Source organism: Lingula anatina, chromosome 1, assembly GCF_051362555.1.
Source record: "Lingula anatina isolate TDL-2025a chromosome 1, LinAna3.0, whole genome shotgun sequence".
In the NCBI taxonomy this organism is placed as follows: domain Eukaryota; kingdom Metazoa; phylum Brachiopoda; class Lingulata; order Lingulida; family Lingulidae; genus Lingula; species Lingula anatina.
In genome coordinates this window covers 50,039,341-50,063,363 of record NC_141767.1, presented here as the reverse complement: position 1 = coordinate 50,063,363, position 24,023 = coordinate 50,039,341, and the positions used below count along the sequence as shown (strand labels likewise).

Sequence of the window (24,023 nt, the reverse complement as noted above, 5' to 3'; positions counted from 1 at the left end):
TCTGCTACGCCTGTTATGATTGAACATACATACCAATAAATAAATATATCACTACATAAATTAGTGAAAAATAAAATTTGCCAACTTCAGCATATTCAAGTGCAGGGACGAGGAATATTTGAGAAACGTTTTGTATAAAATTTCTCTATATTTATTTCACTAAATACAAGGCTTATGCAAGAGGAGTATTGTACATCACCTTCCCCCCCCCCCCTTTACCTGTAATAGTTTTGTCTGTACCGTTACTAACTTAAGCTTCTTGGAGCATGTATAGCCCACAGAGAGAACACAAGAATCTATTATATGTACCTCTAATATCAATTAGTACTTTATGAGTAAATGGATACATGGCTACTAGTACATGGGAATTTTTGTGGCCAACCTCCCTTTTTGGATCTGCCAATAATTTCTAACATTTGTACTTAACTGGAGTAAATCCATTAAACATCGGAAACATTTTTAAAAATCATTGTATGAATGCATTTCAAAGTCCAATTTACGGGAAATTTCGTGACAAAATTAAGTTTACCTTACTATCTTTTATTGAAAAGCGGGGATTTTTTAATGTCAACAGGTAGAGAACCTTCAAAGGCAAAAAATTAAATAAGCTATTTTTCATTTGTAATCTTGTCAACTAAAGCCTTTTAATGAATAATGAATATAATGAATTTCTTTCGCTTTTTCTATGACAGTTGTTTTCATGGAGTATTTCCCGTATTTCATCATTTCTGTACACAAGCGCTAACTGCTCACGTCACTACGTCGACATTGACTCGTCCATTATTTGGGTTGAGCAGGTACAATGAATATAATATCTTGAAAACACGTACAGTTTTAATCTGTTATAATTGATTACTCTGCTCAAGGAAACATTCTCCACATAAAATTTTTATAGTGAAAATTATGTAATAAGCTTAGAATCGAAGTCCAAAGAATAATCTAATTTCTATTCAATTTCTATCCAATATTGGAACGACCTCTTAGCATTATGCCGCCATGCCTACAGACATATACAGCACTCAGTCACTGACACACGTGGTTGCTTTGTGTACAAGTACGTAGCAGCTTCTATTTGATATAGGTGGACCTTCATGATTGAGACCACTTACATTGTAGAAAAAAGACTAACGGAGGATTGACGAAGTGTATGAATTAAACTACAGAGCACACTGCTGTTCATTATCAGGATTTTGTACAGATCAGATATTTGATCGGAAGAATCGGTCTCCAGTCGGCAATATGTCTGCTAATCAGAAAGAATACTCTGCAGTTGACCAGGCGGAACCGTCGGCGGATGTAGCTAGCACATCAGAAGCAGCAAGTAGTGGGGAAAGTAACAACAAAATAGAGTTGAAACCTAAAATCAGCTTGGTTAATGCTTGTACTATTATTGTGGGCAGCATTATAGGCTCTGGCATCTTTGTTAGCCCCAAAGGAGTTCTGGCTGAAGCAGGCAGTGTTGGACTGTCTCTCATCATCTGGGCATTATGTGGTATATTTTCATTAATTGGGGCGTATTGTTATGCCGAATTAGGAACAATGATCAAGAAGTCTGGTGCAGATTATGCTTATATATTTGAAGCATTTGGACCATTTCTAGCCTTTCTAAGACTGTGGGTTGAATGTTTGATCATTCGTCCCTGTTCAGCAGCAATTGTATCACTGACATTTGCCAATTACATTATAGAGCCTCTTTTCCCTGACTGTGAACAGCCTGCATCTGCTGTCAGATTGTTGGCAGCCTTCTGTATATGTAAGTATTTTATATGAAATATTTGGATAAATTTCTGCTATATACTAGGGGTAACATTTGTAATATCAACTAGTATTCATATTATCGTCCAAGTACATCTCTTATTCCATATTACCTGTAATATCATACATACAGTACAGCATCAAACAGCCATGATTTTATCACCCACCTCATCCATTTATTTTTACATGTGGTATGAAGACTTTCTAATGCATTGGTCTTATTGTTTTTGTCACGTTAGAGGTGATGACATCTGTCCTCAACTGTCCATTGCCCTCATGCTGGACTTCTTATCCAAGTTTAGATCAATTTGGTGGTCAACACAATCCATATGATGTGAATAAGGCAGTATCCAGATAATTTTATTTGATTTTTTTTAGCAGGATTTTACAGTTACATTGAAAACTACTTGTGTCAGGGTCATTTTAGATGTATTTGTACACAAACATCGAGATATAGTTTAGCTAAGACACACATGTACTTCCAAATAAAGATGAAGTTGGTGAATGAAACCAGTCATGGTCAGATGGCATGGTTTCTTGCATGACAATTTACTGGGCCAGACAGAAACGCATCCCCTTTTAGTATAGTCCTCATCCCCTTTCCACTAATGTAAACTGCTGCAATGGACCAGCCTCCTTATCTCAAAATACTCATATTCCCCTCCATAGATGTTATGTAATCACACTACTAAAAGCTGATGCCTCCTCCTTTTCTCTAAAATTACATACATTGTCAGGAAATACACCACTGATGCAGGTAGCCCTGTAGTACAGTTTGTTCAAGTATCAAATTCAATCCCCATGACCTGAAGTTATCCTGAGCTGATGCAGTTTTATGGTTGTACTCATCACCACAAAGTGAGAACTACCAAGCAATAAAGGAGAAAAAAAAGGACAGTGGATGATAACACTTCCTACACCATACCAGTTGAACTGTGTCTGGTATCATCTTGGCATTTCTTAACTTTACACTTCAAAATAAAGAAGATAAGAATGCAATACTCAAATGTCAAATGGCTTTGTCAGAGATAATTTCATGTTTTTGTAATGATAATTAAAATGTACTAGAAGGTCTTTTGTGAAACTGCTTATCGGTGAAGTAAATTATTTTCTTTTACTTGAAAATCCCAGTTGTTGAATGTAGCTATCAGGTGGACCTGATTCATTTCCCCTTTGCACATAAAGGTAGTGGTCTTTATATGTAATTGCATATAGCCCATCCACGTGGCAACATAAAAGATGGTTTCCCTCCAAAATTAAGGAGCGGTGCCAGTAACAGATTTACAGAAATTGTTGCAGTGCATGTTCTTGAACCATTTACATTGATTTTGAATCCAAGCAGAAATACAAAACTAGACCATTATCCTGATTAATATAGCATTTAGAACCAAACACTGGACATTGTTCTATCAGCTAAAAGAAAAGATCAAAGGGAATGTACAGGCACAAAACTTGAAATGAATGAAAACTAAAATGGTGTATGAATTATTTGGTCAGTCTTGGGCTAGGGAGTGGTTCTTCGTATGGTTCATTAGCAGTATTATTATGCCAAGCTTATAACTTATTCACACAGCAGTAGGTTGACCCCCACAAAACAGATGCATTAAATATGTGGGGAAACATTCGTTGTATAGCATATGGGTCTGTTGAGTATTCTTAAATTGTTACTCAACAGCAGGTTATATATTGGCATACAGGTGCATTGTTTGAATGGGGATGAAATACGACAATGTGACTACATTGCCTTTCAATATCATTTACTTTGATACTTTTAGCTCAGATATTACATTGTCGCACATAGTTTTTAAAAATCTATTTTATGTACTCGTAAGTAATTTTTTCAATGTATGAGGCCATTCAGAATGAGAAGATCTAAGTGCTAACTGGTCCACGGCCTAAATATGGCAGACCAACATGAAAGAAAGACCGCTTAATCCTGTAATGGTCTCTCCGCCTCTCACACGCCTCCCCACATGTCGTCCCTCGACTGGTCAAATTCAGATGAGATTTAATTACTGTGCCCCTGCAGGGAGGACACGTGGGGAGGCGAGAAAGAGGCATAGGGACCATTACAGTCTTCCTTCCGTGGAGGTCCGCCATATTTAGGCCTTGGACCAGCTAGCACTCGGCTCTTCTCAGTCTAAATGGCACGTATGTCTGCACATATCTCACATCATCCCAAAAACACTGCCACTAAAGAAGTAACATAATTATCAAACATACCGAAAAATATTTTTTTTCAGTTTTCATTACCTTTAATTTGAAGGAGAGTGAATACCATTTGTATTTACAGTTGGTTATTTAAAAACCAATTTTTTTGCATTTCAGTAACTCTAACCTTTATCAACTGTTTTGATGTAAAGTGGGCGACACGTGTGCAAGATGTCTTTACCTATGCCAAGGTGCTTGCCTTGATTCTTATCATCATCACTGGATTTGTACAGATTGGAAGAGGTAAGGATTCTTTTCTTCACATAGAATCATCTCACTGGTAAACAAGATGAAACTATTTTTTTTTTTATTAAAGTTAATTTAAAATCAATTTAAGTGAGTAATATTAACAAAATGACTTTGTAATTATGATTTTCTCACGAAATACTCCTACTAATACATGTCTGTTCAGAATTTTTCCAAGTGTATTACTTGTCCTAAAATCAGTACAATGAGAAACAATTGATGTGCTTAACAAATATTCAAAATATTACACGTTTTCCCTTTAGGCTTGTTTGTATTCTCTTCCTTCTACATAATAAGTGACGTAAATGGTTTTTCTAAAAGTAAGGTTATTGACTTCAGCTATTAAGTAGGCCTGATTTATAAACAAAAGTAGGTCGATCTGATTCATGAAGCTTGCATTTTCACTACCTTGTAAATTATACTGGTACTGGGGTAACTATTGGGTATAACTGGCTCATATCTCATGTTAGTTTGGGAAATTAATGTCTGGTGGTCAAAATTGGACATTATCAGGTTTCCCAAGTAGTTACAAGGCTTAACCAGGGAACATCTGTCATCAGCTCTCTGTTCTAATTTGATCACTCCACATGTATGTAAAGTATGTCAAATTAGTGAGCAGTATCTACCTACAGAATACTTTTCTGGTAGTATTTATAAGTACATTTATCAATGTTGTGGACAAAAAGCTAGCATGGGTAAAAAGTGTCTGTACATGGGCAAATGCTGAATGAGCTTTGGAAGACCTCCTTCATTTATGAACATACAGGTACTTATAACTTCAAAATGTACTCCTAAAGATGCATTGATTTGAAGTCAAATTTTTGCCAAAAAAACTGACCAAATGCCACCTAATTGCTTTAAATAACATAACCTAAATACCAAAGGGCATTGTTTGTCATTTGGTGGATATTTGGTGCTCCCATATGACATATTTTATTTGAAGTATGTTTTTTTCTTTTAAAAAGAGTTATTTTAAATTGGCTTTAAATAAAATAATTGTACTTTGTTATCCATTTTTTTTTCTTTTTTTCACTATATATATATTTTTAGAGTTTACTAGGTGGGACATGCACAGACATTATTTACATTTGTTCTTAAGGTTATGTAAATGCTAGCTGGTTGCACCCAGTTATGATCTTGAAAGTATTCTAAAGTCTATAATAAAAAAGAAGTTAAAATATATAAATAAATCTTTTTTATTGCTAAGTTATTAAACAAATACAAATCCCTGGAAGTTTTCGATAGGCTTACGTTAAGGCATTCCTGCTGTTTATACTAGATCAAGTATTTTTCACTATATATTGAAGTATAAAACTGGTTTGTAATACAATAATTTTAGGAAATTTTATTCCACATTTGCAATATCTTCTTTTTGTTAAGATTTAAAACTGCATGAACATTAAATTTATAAATTCAGTATAATAATCTACAAGCTGTCAATTTGTATGATTATAAAATATCAGGGTATAGTGAAAATCAAGACATAAACATCAAATCCATCTTTCTATAAAACTGTGAAACATACTTCTTCAACTGTTTAGAGTACTGTTGTGTTGTACTGAATAAAACAATTCCACCATGTCCAAGAATGTACTTGCATCATCTTTCATAGAGTGAATTTAATTTAAATCTAATCTAAAGTAAGACCAGACTGTAGCCACAAGTCAGATTATTGATTTTTATCACCATATTGAATGATGCAATCTGGTTTGCACTGAAAGCCATAGTTGTATTGAGCGAAAACAGATTAAGGTTACTTTAGTTAATCTTTGATCAATTATTGTGTCTATTCATGTATAGATAAGATTCATGACTTCATTTCATATTGCCCAAGTTTTTCTCCCAAATCCTGGACAGGTATGATGTTTTAACCACAACATGGACTACAATCCAAAAACACAATGTAACCCCCAAACCTTGCCACACAACCCAATTTTGAGGTTTTGTTACTATGCTGGGCCCAATTATATACTTTATTTATGTACTATGGTATAAAATCCTCCCTATTGATGAAGTAAGTTAGAATATTGTGTTTTACAACTGACAAGATCAAAATTAACTTAACAGACAAATTAATATGTAGTCCTCATTTCACTGTTTTCTCTTTTTCATGATTTAATTTTTTTTATTCATCTTACAGGGTACTATGAAAATTTTCTGGCTCCATTTGAGAATACAACCAATGATGTTGGAGCAGCATCTCTTGCTTTCTACTCAGGGCTGTTTGCATACAATGGCTGGTAAGATAAGATTTAAAAATAGTGATATATGGTATAATAACTTTGAAAACTGGAAAACCCTGCATTGGTTTTTGATAGACCAGTTTGAAGTTCAGGATAGGTAAATGGGCGTAAGTCAGATATGTGCAAAGCCAGACACTTTTCAGTAAAAAAAAAAAATGGTGGTACTGGCTCCCTATCCCTGCTAAAAACTGGAGAAAAAATTCCATAGCCCCCTAGCATCTCTGTAGAATGCCCCAAAAAGCACTTAATTTAAAAGTGATATAATGATATATATTCATATTAGATGCTTGCATTTTTAAATAAAGAAATAATTGGTTACTAAGACTGGGTAGAACACGTCAGTAATATATTACCATTTATTACCGTTAAGTAGCTGATGTTTCTCGTCTTGGTTACCACCAACAGTTACTAGCTCTATGTGCCTTATAAAGTATTTGATGAATCTAGAACATGGTAGGTAATGCAGTGCAAAGTCATGCAACCCAAGTCATATCATCCATGGTCTTATCTGTATAAAGTCATTGTATACACATGGACTTAGATGCAGAAGCTTTGTCCTGATTTTGAATAACTTCAGTCATTTAAATCTTTCTTCCTAAATTGGTCTAAATGTTATTAGATGTGTATTGTGACCTGCTCTTTCATAGATTCAAAGATTCTCTACAGCAAAGATTTGCTATTCTGAAAAATGCCAAAAATTGCTAAAATCAACTTTTTTTTAACCTCTAAAATCTGGGGTTTGCATTGATGAAGGGCCACTTCTTTGAAGGCACAATGTACGGTATTCCAATGGGTTCACTATGACAAAGGTTTAGTATTCTGAAAAAGAATTAAGATAGACTCCTTCATTTTGATAACTAGGTGCTTCAAATTTTTCTTCTAGTTCATTAAGCTTGCTCATCACTCACATTGTACAAAATCATGAAATTTTGGAAAGCATGCACAGGTGCAACTTAGTGCCAGGAAATTAGTTTTATTATAGTTACAGTACATTACTAAAATTTAAAGTTAATAGCATTTTGCCCCAGTTTCACAATTTTGAGTAGCATTTGCTACCATTAATTTTGAGCCCTGTATTACATTATTTACTAATACACAATTTCACAATTGCAATTTCATGGTAATTTTAATTTTACTTTTAATTAAGTTTATTTTCATTAAATTTCTTGTTTTTGCGTTCCATCTGTACATGTATTTCAGAATAAGAACCTTCATCACGACAGACCTTAGTTATATCAAACCTTTATCTCTAAGAGGACTGTCTCTATGACACAGTTCACTGTTAAGTGCTTTGGAGCTCAATTTGTTGAATAGGCCAAAACGTATTTTGTGTTTGAATAGATTTCAAGTTTTAAGTTTGTTGTTTGATGTTAATAGACACTGCTGGTGGTGCAATAGGTATCATAATGCATATTTTGCATAATATTATCCATTTTGATACAGTGATAACGGTTTGCTATCAGTGTGCTTTCTCCCTGACACAAAGATCTAGAAAACTTAAAAATCTTCAAAACCAAAATGGTAATTGTACAATTTTTACAGGTTATTTACCTTTTTTTTTTACATGGACATATTTAAACTACAAACTTCAATCATTTTAGTTGATCTTATCGTGGATTTCTTCACTTGAATTAATCTATGTCCGCTGTAATGTTTTGAAATTTTCATAAAAGGTCAGCTGTAGCTATTGGACCATATGGGTAGTCTCATATGTCTCCAGGCAAAATGTGACCCAGCTTAACAATTAAGGTGAGCACAGTCATTTAAGTTTATAGCATATCATGACTGCTTAAACTTGAATGGCCCCTTCTCATATGTAGACAGCAGTTGTCCAACCAAATAGGATTAATCTACACTCCACCAAGGTTTTTGAATAATTTTGCAAAAAGGAGTAGACACACTAATGTCCACTTTTCTGTTGTTTATAATGTATTTGGCCTGTGATGGATTTTTATTAGATGTGAGAATTAGCAATAGGCTCATGCCAGTTCCTAAGAACATAAAATATAGCTACTTGCTTTGATGCAGCAGAACAAAAGCTGAAGCAGAACAGGTTGAAATATTATCTGACAGGTGTAAGAAAATAACAGTTTATCAAAGTCTGGCCAGAAACCCTATATGCCTCCTATATGAGTACTAGTAGATTATAGCCATTGCAATTGGTATCAATCTATCTGAATTCGCAGCGAAGTATTATCAAACAAAAAAAGATTATAAGAAGTCAGATAAAACTGAATGGTATGGCTATGCGGTTCAGAGGAGGGCCTTTTTCATTGCATTCTGTTTACAATTTTTCTTGACAAAAATCAGAATGTTTGTTCCCCTGTAAGTTATATATCATGGAACTTGACTTTCTGTTTGACATGGTTTCTTTGCTTTGCTTTTCTGTTATGTCAGTTGTTGATATAACAGCTTATTAACAAAACAATTCAGATATGGAAACAACAAATTTATATATTTTATTAAAATCTCAAAGAGGATCTTATAAATTTCATAATTTTAGCGCTTTTAAAATTTTCAGTTGGTGTGTAAAACCATGTAAGGCATATGTACTATTTTAGCATGCAGGCTGCTGAAAAAATAGCAGATCAACAGGTAGATTTGGTCAGTTCCCATAGCACTCACTGTAGCAAGATTTTTGATTAAATAAGATAAAGTGCTTTATCCTGTGCTGGCATGTTTTCTATGTGGACTTGTACTATGATTTCCTTCTCATATTTCATTCTATGTTTATACATACTGTTCTGAAAGTTATTGGTTATCTTTTAGTCACCTAATAAGATCTTATAATTGAACACACATGCTCCTAATGTAGCAAACACTGCAGTAACCAGGTAACTTAACCCTCAGCTTGGACAGGTGTTCAGTTAATGAGAACTCATTATTATGAACTCTCTCCTCGGGATATGATCAGAACTTACACACTTAATAAAAAATATTTAAACTGTTTTCTTGATCTTTGACTCATGGGATGCAGTTTCTTTTTGCAGTTCCCAGGACCATATATTTGGTAGAACAAATCTAGGATCCAAAATAAATAAATATTTTGGATCCTAGAACAAATTGAACAAACATGTTTATTATTATGATTGATTCCTGATTGCAGGGCAGCACATTTGCTTCATGTTGTGGCCCAGCATGGTCCTTCGCAGAGTGAATAGATAATGATGATAGCACCCTTCTCTGTTTGTACCCAATGAACCGAGGAAAAAAACTCCAGACCTTACCACTCTTCTATTCTCTGTATGAAGTGTCCACTAATATACTAATAAGTAAAGCTTCTTCTTATAAGTGATTGGGATTGATTGGCTAAATCAAAGATTCAGTATTTGAATACAAGAATGTAAAGTGCAACACTTAAAAATGTTTTGATAAAAGTGGAAATTATATTCCTGTAAATCAGCTGGTTAAACGTAACCCTTAAAATTATTAGCATTTGATGACAGAAAGATTTAATTTTTGGTACACAGTGAGGGTGGAACAGCATACTGTTTATGTGTCTGCTTGTTACCACTTGGAACTCCTATTTATATGCATCATTTCACTACTAGAAGGGGACCAAAATGATACACAACCTCTGCGTTACTACAAAGGTTTGATTTTTTTTCAAAACCTTAGTTTTATTATCTTGAAGAAGGATGTGGGCCTGGTTTTATGTCATACGATGAACAGTTGTGACAGTTTTTATGATATTTGATATTTTTGTTCCTGCTTTTTAACCTTGAATAAGTTTGATTTTTATTTAAAACCTTAGTTTTATTATTTTGAAGAAGGATGTGGGCCTGGTATAGGTCATACGATGAACAGTTGTGACAGTTTTTATGATATTTGATATTTTTGTTCCTGCTTTTTAACCTTTATTAAGTCACTCCAAGTTAATTTTTTTTAATGTCAATATATGGCATTAGTATGTGGTCAAAGAATAAATAGGTAGTTCTGCCTAACAGTTATTGTCTGTGGTTATCCTTAAGGCACAGCATACAAATCCAGGCCACAATAGATAAATTGTTTGAACATTCAATTTCATTTGTTTTAAAAATGAAAGTTGAAAACTATCTGAGGTGGTATGTAAGCACTCTATTTTATATCAAAAACTAATTTTATTGAAATATCATTTGATGTGTTGTTTGAGCAACTGAAATTGTGTTCACTTGATCTTTTGTTTAAGACAGATCAATGTAATTTCTTTGCAGGAATTATGCAAATTGTGTGACAGAGGAGTTAAAGAATCCCGAAAAGTAAGTTTATTGAAAACTTTGCTTCTTTTAAGAAATGGTAAAAAATCTTCACCTCAACATTATATTATCCAGGCAAAGTGTTGCCCTGTTTAAGAAAGATTTTAGTCTTGACAGTGTAGGTTAGCAGTGCAATATTGCATTTTTTTCTGAAGAAGATTTGTAAAAATCACTAATTTAATTAGCACTAGCGAAAATTAAGCAATAGGAGGAAAGATATAAAATACATTCAATTTCACTATATATAAATGTATGAACGGTCACGTTACGGTATTATGAATGAAAATTATTTGTATATTTCAGGAATCTCCCTAGAGCCATATGGATATCTTGTATCCTGGTGATGTTTGTGTATGTTCTTGCCAATGTAGCCTATTTCACCACAGTCACCCCCAAGGAACTCCTGGAGTCATCTGCCGTGGCAGTGGTAAGGTCCACATGCCACAAAACCTCATGTGTTTAAGAGCAGGTCAACAAGTGTGTCTGTACCTTGTAATATTTTATAAACAATTGTCAGCCAGGTTGTCAAGGACACTCAGAGGTTGTTGCCCCCCCCCTCCCCCCTCCCTCCCTTATACTCCCAGATCCTTACACTCTCATGTCATAAACTGTAAATGCATGTCTATTGCTCCAATGACATTAAGGTCAAATTTGCAATGTCACGTCTACAGGAGAATAAATATGACATAAAAGAATTATCTACAGGCTCAGAAACCTTACAGTACATTAGATTTGAATAATATGATGGAAGGGTATTTTTAATGCTGCTTTAACCTAGTATATTGTTTTTGGTTAACTCCGGTTGTTGAAAAAAATCTCATTCCATTTGAATCATAAGTTTCTTAAATGTACCCATGTTTTATATAAACTAAGTATACTTTAATTCAATGTCTTCTCACTCTGATCCATTTCAAGATACTTTGGTAACAACCTCAATTTTAAATGTTTTTTTTTATTGCAGTTTTAGTTCTTGATTGCTATTTCTTGATATCAAAGTAGGCATAAATATGTCAGGTAACACTAAAAGGCACAACTTATGTTGTCTTTCCTACATCTACAGGTGGCTGTTGTGGATGAGTAGGCTCACCTGATACGTAGAGAAATAATCTGTCCAGCATGTTTTGTTTATACTAGTTACTTATAAGCATTTTACCATATTTGACCTTATAAAGATACTAAAAGTTGGAAGGTAACCATTTTCGGCTCATTTGTCTCATCTGCATACATTTTGTGAAATTTTATTTGGTTACAGGGAATTCAAAGTATATATCTATTGCAATTTTCATGTTCTTGTATGTGAGATTCCATTTTTGCATTAAGTAGTTTTTGATCAATACCTGCCCTGTGGTTATGACACATGTTCATCATCATCTGTTAGTGCCTTGCATTGAAGTACTTCTTAATGAGAATCCAAGAAATTTGTTCAACTTTTGAACCTGGATGTTCAATTGTTAGCCATTAGTTTTTTTTGTTTCCAACGGGGCTGACTAGGAGTAAACCTCTTTTGAACGAATACATTTAAATGCTAATATGCAAAAATTTAACAATAAGAATATAATCTGATGTATGTTTTGTTAGACCTACATTTATATGTAGAAATTTTATTGTCCCCTTTGTCAGTAGTATATATATATATATATATATATATATATATATATATATATATATATATATATATATATATGCTATTAAAAATAGCATCTGCTAAAAATGTATCCACTCAGGCTTACATTGGAATTTTTTGTATTCTTTAATCATTTTGTAGTCTAACATATTGGGCAAGAATTTTTCTCTACATCATGTGCTATTTAGCCAGTAACTATTATTTGTTTACTTAAATTAGTGTAGGTAGACAAATGCTACTTATAATGATATTGTTTCATCTGTCTTGTGTTTTCAGACATTTTCCCAGCGTCTGTATGGAGTGATGTGGTGGATCATGCCAGTGTTTGTAGCACTGTCTACCTTTGGAGGTGTCAATGGCATCATGTTCACCACTGCCAGGTAAGACACCAGATGTGTTTTGGGAGGTTGGTCCTGGACCATGTCATACTGTACTTCTACTAGAATGGGTAATATTGCAAAGAATTGATTGTGAAAGCTGCACAGGGAAGAGGTTTTGTAGCGCTCTAACTTTGGTATGGTACACAGGGAAAGAAATATCACTTTGCCTTAAATATATAGCGTAAATTTGCTATTCTCCAACATTTTTTTTGCTCCAAAGCTCAATCAACATCTGCTTGATTTTTAACCAAATAGCTTCTTTTTTCTTTCAAAATGCTATCAGTCTTCATTACCTTTCCTCTTTTAGAATGATGCCTTTAAAAAATCTCCTAAAAAGAGATGATGGAATTATAATTGCTTTTGATGCAATTTCTGTAGCATTTTAAGAACACCCATGTCACAGGAAGTTTTGACAACTTTGCGAAACGGAACTACATGTCACCCATTGCTATCAGAACTATGTTTGCACTCTTTTTAATGAAGCTAGGATAAGAAAGGAGTGTCTCTAGAGAGTACATCAGCTTCTTTATTCCTTAAGAGACTGCTCTGCTGTGAGATAAATCACACCAAGGTACTGATGTGGCTGTGAAGTTTTTTTATTAGAAAGGTTCCTCACTTGAATATAATTGAATTATTACTAATCTCAGCCTGCTAAGAGACCATTTTCTAATTATCAAGCAATTAAACACCATTGATTAGAGCTAAATGCCAATGATTTCTGAGCTAATTCATTTTTAACGACATTAATATTTTCACAGATTTATGAATTTTAGCAATGATGAAAAAGGGTACTCTATATAGGATTTACCCACCAAAGTTAATTTTTCTCAGGAAAAAAGCAGTTTTCTCCATGAATCATTGCTGGAGCTTTCCCTGCACTTGGATTTGATGTTTTATTCCATTTTTAGTTTAATTATATACAAAACGAGTGGTCAGTCATCATGTTTTCCTGTACATTTCAGGAGGAACTATTGATGCCAGGTTCTTCCATTTGAGGTGTTTATTAGTTTTCAGGTCTGAATAGGGAAAGATTAGCAGCTTTGCAGGATACGATTTTGGGAAAAATTTAAGTATACCTTTTATATCAGCATTTTTAGTTATTATGTGAGATTTTAGCACTTGGTCATTTAGGATTATAATATTAAATTTGATCTGTAATTTTCAGATTGTTCTATGTTGGCTCCCGTGAAGGACACATGCCCATGATCCTCAGCACAGTACAAATAAACCGACTGACCCCTGCACCAGCAGTCCTGTTTGTGGTAGGTTAAAAGGTTCAACCAAGTATGACTGCATCTTAACAATGTGCGAAGATGATCCAAAATGAGCTGTATTTAGTCATCATATTTAATGCACTTGGTCACTGAACTGATAAAGAAAAAGGTTGTAATTTGATTCCTGTCTGACTCTGATATATCTGCAGGCAGTTTGGTATCCTCAACTTTGGATCATCAGTATACTGTGGCATTTTCTGTTTTGCATTTAGAAGCTGCTGATAAAGATGGCCATGTGTTATGATAAATTTATTGATCAGATAATGTACCTCGTTTCAGGCACTGACCACTTTGTGTTACCTGGTGTCCACTGACATGTATGCTCTCATAAACTATGTTGGATTTGTAACGTGGCTTGCCATTGGTCTCTCTGTGGTGGCCTTGCTGTACTTCAGGTACAGTTGGCCAGATGCCAACAGACCGATTAAGGTACGTTAAAAAACCTGTTTGGTACCTTTTAAAGCTATAAATAGATTTCCATATATTGTAAAATATTACAAACAATTCAACAAAGAATAATTTAATCTGAATTTTGATAACATAGTCAGTTCTGATATTTTGTGCATTAATGTGCATAATGAATTGCTTTTTGATGTTTATTCAACTTGCCAACAGTAATTACTGTAACAAAATGGTACATGACATGGCATCCTTACATTTTCAGGTGACCTCTACTGATGTGAAGATTTATTTTTTATTTTCTTTTTACCTTACAGGTGAGCTTAGTGTGGCCAATAATTTACACAGCAGCCTCTGTTTTCCTGGTCGTGGTGCCTCTGTATGCCAGCCCAGTAGAAACTGGTCAGTTGATATTTATCTCCTTATGTTTCTTCAAACCTTGAAGTTAAAAAATAAATACAAATACACAAGTGAAAAATTGTAGGACATGCCTTATGAATTTATAATTTGGTAACAATAGCAGTGGCATAAAGTTTGGAAAGATTTACAGTGGGGAATGTGTTCCTATCTATTTTTGTGCCTTACTCCAGGTTTAACACAGTTTGATTTTCATCAAAAGTGATTCATGTTCATTCGTGCTAAGAACAGATTTATGTAATTTAAAGCTATCAGGTCAGCTGACCTAATTTCAAATAATAGCATAATCTGTAATATTAGTTCAAAGAATCATAGACCTTTTCCACCAATTTCAGGATTTGGATGCCTTATCATCGCTACTGGAATTCCAGTTTATTTAATATTCATTGGCTGGAAGACCAAACCAAAGGCTATTCAGAGTAAAATTGGTATGGGATTTCAGTTTCTCACTCTGCAAAAAAATTATTAATGATTATGTTCATGTGTGATCAAGTCATAGAAAATTTGATAAAATTTTTAGTCATTGTAATGAATTTCATGTCTTTTTTATGCTCCATTAGGAGTATCTTTCTTCCTTATCCAAAAAGGTGGAAATGAATTTTCTATTTGTGAAATACAAAAAAAAAATTTATAAAACTTGAATTTTCTTGTTTCAGATGCCTGCACTCTCACTTTACAGAAGTTGCTTCTTGTTGTCCCAGAAGAAAAGAAAGATATCTAATTATGCTGATGATGGGTTTACATGGTTGAAACAATGTGTGTAATGCACATTTGCATTTGGCTTCATAGGTTAACTGAAGAAATTGATGACACGATTTATATTGAATATTGTGAAGAGTGCAAATGAAGTGACCCCTGATGTTGAATGTCTAAACCCATCACCTCACACTCTCAGCCTTTGTAATAACTGTGTAAACTTCTTCTGGTAAGTGAAATATTAAACATTTATGTAAGTACACAGGGTATGAACATTAGAAGCAGAGCCTTATTCATAATTTAGTGCATCTCTTTATTGTCTTTTCATTATTGAAATAAGAAAGTATAGGTATGGTCTAGGTAAGGATGATTGTTTTAAAGATCACTCTGTATCTTTTAGGAATGAGACTGAACTTTCATTATTTGTATAGGTAATATATATTTATACTTCACTAATTATTGTTTAATTAAGAGTATATGTAGATTTTAAATAATCTGATTGAGCCAAATGTAATTTTGGAATAAAGCAACTGAATAGTGTATTTGTTACTGTCATCTATATATAATGGGCAGCTGAAATGTATTTTTGGTGCAATTTCTTTATAAAGATAAAAAATAAGAAAATGTGAAAATTCATAATTTAGTCATATGCAAGCATTTAAAAGGTAGGTGGCCAGTTAAAAGATTTTTGTAGCCTATATAAGACTCAAAATCTTTAAGTTGCTTTCTTTATGACAACTATTTATTGCTGAATTATGGATATGCATTGCAAATGTTTCATTTTCAAGGATTATGTCTAGATTTTCTTCGTGGCAGGCAATTTTTGATGGTCTGCTCGAATATATTGGCATAAAAAACCACTCAAATGGTTTTAAAAATGGAATATATTTTATAATATAAACTTATGTTATGAAATATTTTATTTGTTATTCAGTACATTGGTATTTGTACCTACTTAAATGTGTTTCATTGTTTTTGTTGTGCAATTATTTTCAAGTTCAGTAGCTAATTTGATTTTACAAACTTGAATGATACAGAAAAATTAACACTTCCTAAAGTAAATGTGTTCATTAATTGGATGCCAGTCCATTAACTTTTAATGCCTTTTTAAAGGCAAATGTTTTGATGATGTCAAATATCATTTTAAAGTGTTTTTTGGATTTAGATATACACCTGTTGCTGATTTATGACAAATTCTTTTTTGTTGTGAACCATCTTTACGATTGAACAGTATAACTCCTAACCTCAGTTGATAAGTTTTGTGGGAATATGTTCAGGAGTTTGAAAAAAGCCCAAGATTGCAGTAAGTGTTAGTTATGTATGTATTTTCAAAATGATCTGTTGGTAAGTTTGTGTTCATTGAGCCAGTACCATATACTTGTGTGGTTCACTTGCAATGTGTTCACGTTTTCTCTTTCGTGATTGTTGTTATAGGTAGCCATGTTTTCTGTGCTGCTAGGTAGGCTCTAGCATTAGTTACCCATACATACACTTAAAGGGATAATAACTCTTCGTTTCGGCCAAAAAATGAATTTCCTGGAGTAAACAACAATTTTCCCATACTTACCAATGGTTAATGAATCCATTTTTACATTCAAAGTAGTCCCTGTTTTTTTTTCTAAAAAGTTGGGTTTTTTGTTAAAATCTCTTAAGAGATTTTAACAGAGTATAGCCGTTAATGGAGGTCACGTGGTCTAAAGACAAGCTCAGATATCAGAATAATAGCTATAACTGCCGTTTTTGTAGTAAAACAGACTATGTTATATTTCTATGAGTTATTCACAATGTTTTTATTGTGAAATATAGATATAATACGAAGAGTTATTATCCCTTCAATGTTTTAATCAATGCATACAGCTATATTAGTTCCCAACAATTATATTTAAACATATATATTTATATATATATACACACATATATTTCCTTCTATCCCTGTTTTGAATAGATATGAGGTAAAATGTGAGTTATGATGTCAAACAGATGCATTAGCTCTCTTTTGTTAAACCCACTGTTTTTCTTAGTTAATTTCATAGGTCCTCCTGCATTGTATAGTCTTAAAATGTTTTGCACATTTTGAAAACTTTTTAACACCACCTGTTATTAAGGTAAAGGTTTTTTTCACCATAGTACATCTTTTAATGTTTGAGATGCTACTTGTAAGTAGGTTAAGAGGTTTCCTTTCACGCTCTGCACCTCTCTGCACGAGACAAAAATAAAAGGTAGGTTGGATTGGGGACAATAATTTTCAAAGATCCATTTGTGAAGCACAGTATTTGTTTTATGTCAATAAGATAATGGTCTGTAAATGTACTAAGAATTGTAACAATTGGCTTGTGTTTTGTCACACGGCACCCTGTATAAAAGTTGTTTTATTTGGCAATGCTAAAAATGAAGTGGCATCTGGAATATCTCGAAGCTTGGGTGTCATACAGTGATACTTGGATCTGTACATTTCGTCTTTCACGTGCCGAAATATGCTCTTTGGGAAAACAGAATATTTTGTCATATTGTCTAGCTTTAAAAATCTTTTCGAGAAAACCCAATAATGGACCAAAAATAGCTTAAAACTGCCTCGAATGCTTTAATTTTCTATGGCCCTTCATAGAATTAGCAAATGGTTGTATTGATTTGAATTTAATATCTGGTATTTTTAAAACAAAATACATAGAGGTATCAGTTGTATAATGGTTACACATTAAATATATAAGGAACTTAAGCTTATGCTTAGCACGACTACCTCTGATACTACCTCGGATGTTACCTCGGATGCTACCTCTGCTAGAAGCATAAGAAATAAATATTTGCGTACATGGTATAACTAAATAAGAAAGTTGGCAGTGTATTAGTTTTGCAATGTCAGCATAGGGTTTGCCATGGTAGTCAATGGGCATTAGAACTATATGGATATAAGACATTATTTAAGTGTGATATCCACCTTCTATTTAGGGACCATGGTCATAGTTGTGTGCACACAAACTTATATGTTCACAGCGCAGACGCGCGCACCATATGTGTGCTTGTCTCAGCAGACGATGCCTGTTATCAAAATGCAGCCTACCTGAGCCTTCTTGCTCTTGTCTTGTATATACAGGAGCCTCCCGAAATCATATATTGTCGTATCATGTTATTTGCGATAAAGGTATTGGAGTCGGTAAGGGCTTAGCTTCTTACTTGCAACTTCATATTTTGGATTCGAGCTTCATGTAATTCTGCATTTTTTAATGTGATTGACTTATTCGGGTGAAGGTATATTGTTTTCCGGATGATTATTATCTGTTTGATCCCTTACAGGTCATTTCATTATATTAGGTCTTAATAAAGATTTGCTGTCTAAATAAAGTATCATAATTGCAATATCTTCATTTACAACTTTACACGTTTCAACTTGGCAAATACAAATAACGGCGTTCGTGCTATCCATTGTTATTTCGTTACAATTACGTTGAGAACCCTTCGGCGTGCTTTAAGGAATGATTGACATCAAAATACAGAAACTTATGTCATTAGGAACCAATTATACATGGAAAACGACTGTTTCTCCACAGAGTTAAATTTTCTTCAAAAAAAAAAAAAACTTGATTAGGAGTTGCAGTAATTTCCGAAGCATAACTAGAAACACTCAAAGAGCGCAGACCTCCGCCAAGGCAACTCGGTTATTCTATTATCAATCATTCACCAGTCAACTAATCAGTTTAATTCTCATTAAAAATTAAATGCATGATTTGTGGAGTTATAAGCAAAACTGACCAATGGCCCTATCTTGCAATGGTTAAGAATCCTTTAAAATTTCCTGGAACCTGCTGGTGATGTGGTGTGGCAGGAATGGTAGTCTGGATGACTGCTGGTGGTCTACAATTCCTGTCACACCGAATTACCACCAAAATCATCTCACTTTTAAGTTATTCCTGAAAACTTCGTCAAAATCCATCCATAACTTTTGACTGGGTCGGTGACAAACAAACAGACCAACGAAGGTGAAAACGATTTCCTTGGCGGAAGTATAAACGCTTCACCGATCGTTATGTTAAAAGTACTAAGGTACGAATGAGATGAAATATACTACATTAAAGCAGATGTGAACAAGTGTATTTAAAAAAAAATTGAATGAAAACGGTTATCGGTCTGCATCCATAATGACTTTTAAACGTTGAAAAAGTTGCATTTTCTTTTAAAAATCTTAGGAGTCACAGTAACTTTCAAAGCATAAAAACGCTTCATCAACTTCTTCGTTTAAAGTACAAACGTGTACATGTATGATGCAAATAAAATACAGCATACTACTATATATTAAAGTAAATGTGAAAGTCTGTTTAAATAAATTAATGAAAACAGCTTCCAGCGTCCGTTATCGCCTTTAAACGTTGACAAAGTATGTCCAGTGTTTTTGACTTCCTTGCCATTAGATGACTTGAACGTGCTTTAATGTTTCCACTGGGCAACTTGTAGACGGACTTGTTCCACAAACGTCCGCGCCAGACATATGCCCAGGAACTATAAGGAAATCACAAAATTTTAAGGCAAAAGCTAAATCCACAGAAAAGCAACAGTATTAGTATCTGTCTCATTTATTAAATTATTTTTATAGAGGACCATGGTTTATGTAACAAGATGCATATTTGTGCTAAAATACTTAAGTTTAAGAGCCTTACAACAAAAATTAGCTGTCACCTTCTTCGTTCGGGTAAGCATGTAGCGCATGGTTAAAATCTTTTAAAAGAGAAGCATATTTATGGTCAATTTTTTAAATTGTAGGTCTAGAATACTGTTATCGCTTACTTGTGGAATGATAACTCCTAGTGACACTGCACCAATGATAATGGAGTGAGTTTCCAGCCAAGAACCAAATCCCTTCAGACATCCCCTCGTGTAGATAAGGTGCTCAACGTCACGTTTCTGTAAAGGCACGTGTGGTGCTATAATTTTTCGAAATAGTATATATTATTCATTTATAGATGCTTTATAATATATGATCATTGTAAGATAGGAATGCTACCCAACCCATGCATTATTTTACTTTTAAAAAGCGTGATAATTGACACGTTGGTTTACTCACAGGTTTATTAGTTGTATCGAATCCGCACATTACGTTTATCATCTCTCCCTGTAATAGAAAATGGTTATGCCAATACTATTTTTTCTCAACACGTTAAAAAATATTTCCTCGTATTAAGAAACGCCTATGTTGTGCCATTGTATGCCTTGAATAACTACATGTATATCCTTATCAAACCGATCGTGCAGGCTGATAAAGATAGGTTTTTAAAATAATTTTTTCAGTAAACATTACCTTAATTTTACACATTTAATTATCATTATTCCTTTATTTATTAAAAAAAATCTCCCTGTTGCCACACGTTGACATTTTTTTCGTCTTACCGGTTTCATTTTGCAGCAAGAGGCCGGCACTCCACATCTCTCCACACTAGGGTTAGTGTCTGAGCAGTTAAAGTACATGTTTGCCACCCAATCCTTGTATCCTTCGTCACTATTGCTTACTCCACAGCATTCAAACTGCAGATATAACCATAACTTATTACTTGATGTACGTAAATCAAATGTGCTTTTCAAAAATTGAAAAACAAAGTCTAATGACAAAATAATTTTTCGAAAAAATGGGATCATTGAGTACTTAAAATTATGGACCCTTGAACACTCATACTAGTAGACCCACTAAATCTTAAAGTTGCTTTGAAAAGAGCAATATGTTATCTTACTTCATCATGCTGTGATATAAGATTTACTTGGCTGTTAATATGCATGGTGATAACTACTGTAAACAAATTATTTCGTTTAGCGACATCTATCACACTACCTGTTTTTGTATATTATCAATAAGGTCCCTTAAGTCTAAATCATCTCTGTACTTTATAATTGCGTGCTTGAGATCGTCATCGGGGAGAGCTTGCATATGTTGACGTAAACCAGGAACATAGTAAAAAATAAACACGGCTGCACCAAGCAACAGTTGTATAACCAGCAGTATCGTCAACACGTAGTGAAACTGAAATAAATAAGTCCATGCAAGTCCTGATACCTTGTTAAACATAAAGAATACATAAGTCAATGAAAATGTTTTACAGATTGCGTTTGTGTTAGTTGTGACGTACATATAGAAATTGTGTTTAATATAACCTGATCGAAGAAAATCAGCCAATTGCTGTTTTATTGATACTTACAGTCTGCAGTAGACAAAGATTTTCCCTCAGTGCTCCTATGCAGCCAAAAAATGCTAACACGAATATGATACAACCCGCTGCACACATAATTATGGCGGGATCAAAGAAAAAATCCAGGACATCTCGCAACTTCTTTTCTTTTTCTATCAAAACCCATGCTCCAAGGCCCGCTAACAATGCGCCACCAACCTGTAAAATACATAAATAATTATAATAAATGAACTATCATTTGTACCGTATTAATAATCTTCTCTGTTCGTTTTCTGGTTATTTCGCGCGGAACAACTTTGCTATCAATTGAGAAAGAAGCGCCGGTATAAGGGCCAACAATTCAATGTCAAATTGCACAAGAAACACAAGCTTGTTACATGTACGTGTGTTTCAGTCTCATCGCTGCTTCTGGTCAATTTTTGATGGGGGTAGGGAAGGGTTCACAATGGGCCACCTGTTACTTCGGTTAGACTGCTTCTCCCCCCCCCTCCCCCTTCAACAATTTAACTAAAACCATGAGCAAAATTACGAATTGTAATTCTGTCCATACTATAACGTATAAGCGAAACAAGACGAAGTAAAGCTATGTTCCACCCCTGTGCTTTGAATATCACAGTAAGATTATGATCCCCATACAAAATTGAAATTCTCACTGGGTAATTTTCTTACACGTGAAAGCCACTTTTTATGTCCAGAGATGCGTGAAACGTTCATATTATTTAGCGTGATCTGCAAAGCACCCCATTTCCGTGACCCGTGAATGCTGCTTTTTATTTTTTGCCCTTCGTGAAACGAAGTCATTATACCCGGTGCATCGTGATTTTCAGAATTTTTAGGACTATCAATTAGATTTGAATAAAGTTTTACTTACTGTGATTTGTGAAATGATTAATTTATTTCCTGTGAATTGTGCTCCCCCCCCCCAATGAGATCCTCAAGATTAGCCAAAAAAGATCCTCATATCCCTATATACCACAATTTTCCGTCCCTCCCTCTTACTCCCTCTCCCTCCTCCTCTCTCTTATTTATTTGCTCTCAATATATAAACAGCCCCCTTCTTCGTTGGTATATGAATTCATTGTAGCTTTTTATGGCAACAGACAGTTTGTAGATAGAAAACATGTTTACTGTTGGCTGGAGGGGCTCAGAGGTCTGTTTCATTTCCAGCTGTCTCTCGACAGACATTGATTCGTTTAAGTGCTCTAGATTCATTAGGTGCGCCAGCTGGGGCAATAATAATCAATGAAAAGTTCAGTATAAACGTATGCACTTCTACTAGATATTCGTACATTAAAACGACTGTAATCGTGTATATAAATGTATATTTCGAGACAAATATCATTATGCATTAATTCGTGCAACATACCATGCCGTCCATTGTAGTTAAATAAGGCCTACAAGCTCAAACGTTTTAATGCCATTGTTCAAATAATGAATGTAATCAAACACTTGGTGAACGTAAAAACACTGAAAGTAGAGTGAACTTACCCAAAACATAAAATTGAACCAGAACAATACATATTTTACAACTGGACTAATGTGATCCACCCTGATCCGCCGTCTCCCACGGGGTTCGCTCCTCAATCTCTGGACGGCCATGCCAGCAGACTTTTTATTATTTCTTTATAGGCGCGGTAACATCTTGAGGGTGCTATCGGTGCTATGGCTACAAAATGGCTAGTATCTTGAGCGATCGCACTTGAATCTAACGAACATTAAAGAATCCATAAAAGTTAATAATTTTTTTTAATAAATGGCAGTTGGGACCTGTATGCATAGACCCAACTGGTACATATACATGTGGTTCTACTGGCAGTATAATCTTTAACTGTTATAATTTAAAACTTACACATTTGTACATGGAAATAATTTCTCAGTCATTATTACTAGTATATTTATAATTGACTTTTGACATCTGAGCACATTTATTCTGATTTCATAAATTTAGTCGAATTATGGGTGACAAATATTACAATATTTCTGAATCTCTAGATATAAAGGTATAGATTATTTCATGAAATAGCTAGGCTAATGTACGTACCAATATTCTGTCTGCCTTATCAAAATGATGTGAGTCCACTCACATCGACACAATTGCCAGTATGTCTCTCTTTCCACCAAGTAATAAAATTACTTTCACATTATTCATGCCGACACAAATGTTGCCTGTGGCATCTGTCGAGTACCTTCGCCTTGGGTGTTTTTCAATAAACCTGACCTCGTTAATCTGCAGTACTGCCGACAGTAGCCCTACATTGATTACTAGAAAATGAAAAAAAGCAGGAGTGTCGCCTTTCACTTGCCATCAGTTTTTCTATGCAAATATATTATGCAGAGGCTAACTTATTTTGTTATCATATTTCATACTGCGTGTGG

At 34.1% G+C, this 24,023-nt stretch overlaps 2 protein-coding genes across 3 annotated transcripts; one reads left to right on the top strand and one right to left on the bottom strand.

Moving 5' to 3' along the window:
- Positions 1-898: 898 nt before the first annotated feature.
- Positions 899-18,834, top strand: LOC106163974 (large neutral amino acids transporter small subunit 2). The gene is made up of 11 exons (XM_013541722.3): positions 899-1,753; positions 4,084-4,209; positions 6,353-6,452; positions 10,649-10,693; positions 10,994-11,117; positions 12,591-12,694; positions 13,860-13,956; positions 14,248-14,397; positions 14,685-14,769; positions 15,120-15,212; positions 15,441-18,834. Exons 1-11 carry the CDS (start codon positions 1,240-1,242, stop codon positions 15,503-15,505), a joined length of 1,503 nt encoding a protein of 500 aa, XP_013397176.1. The 5' UTR covers positions 899-1,239; the 3' UTR covers positions 15,506-18,834.
- Positions 17,043-24,023, bottom strand: LOC106163947 (tetraspanin-33). Of its 2 annotated transcripts, none has more exons than XM_013541672.2 (8): positions 23,689-24,023; positions 23,136-23,313; positions 21,657-21,845; positions 21,293-21,481; positions 20,857-20,991; positions 20,534-20,581; positions 20,257-20,373; positions 17,043-19,971 (listed from the first exon to the last, which is right to left on the bottom strand). In XM_013541672.2, exons 2-8 carry the CDS (start codon positions 23,244-23,246, stop codon positions 19,900-19,902), a joined length of 861 nt encoding a protein of 286 aa, XP_013397126.1. In that variant the 5' UTR covers positions 23,247-23,313; positions 23,689-24,023; the 3' UTR covers positions 17,043-19,899. The 2 variants fall into 2 exon arrangements, with proteins under 2 accessions (XP_013397126.1, XP_013397125.1); XM_013541671.2 differs by having other exon boundaries at positions 23,136-23,352; positions 23,689-24,022.

Bases quoted from the DNA above. Each gene is read 5' to 3' on its own strand.
- LOC106163974 (XM_013541722.3), top strand. From the start codon at position 1,240: ATGTCTGCTAATCAGAAAGAATACTCTGCAGTTGACCAGGCGGAACCG. The intron at 11,118-12,590 runs GTAAGGTCCACA...TTGTGTTTTCAG, and splicing joins AGTCATCTGCCGTGGCAGTG to ACATTTTCCCAGCGTCTGTA. The intron at 12,695-13,859 runs GTAAGACACCAG...TGTAATTTTCAG, and splicing joins ATCATGTTCACCACTGCCAG to ATTGTTCTATGTTGGCTCCC.
- LOC106163947 (XM_013541672.2), bottom strand. From the start codon at position 23,246: ATGGCCGTCCAGAGATTGAGGAGCGAACCCCGTGGGAGACGGCGGATC. The intron at 20,992-21,292 runs GTAGTGTGATAG...TTATATCTGCAG, and splicing joins TTGATAATATACAAAAACAG to TTTGAATGCTGTGGAGTAAG. The intron at 19,972-20,256 runs GTAAGCGATAAC...ATTTCCTTATAG, and splicing joins TAGGAGTTATCATTCCACAA to TTCCTGGGCATATGTCTGGC.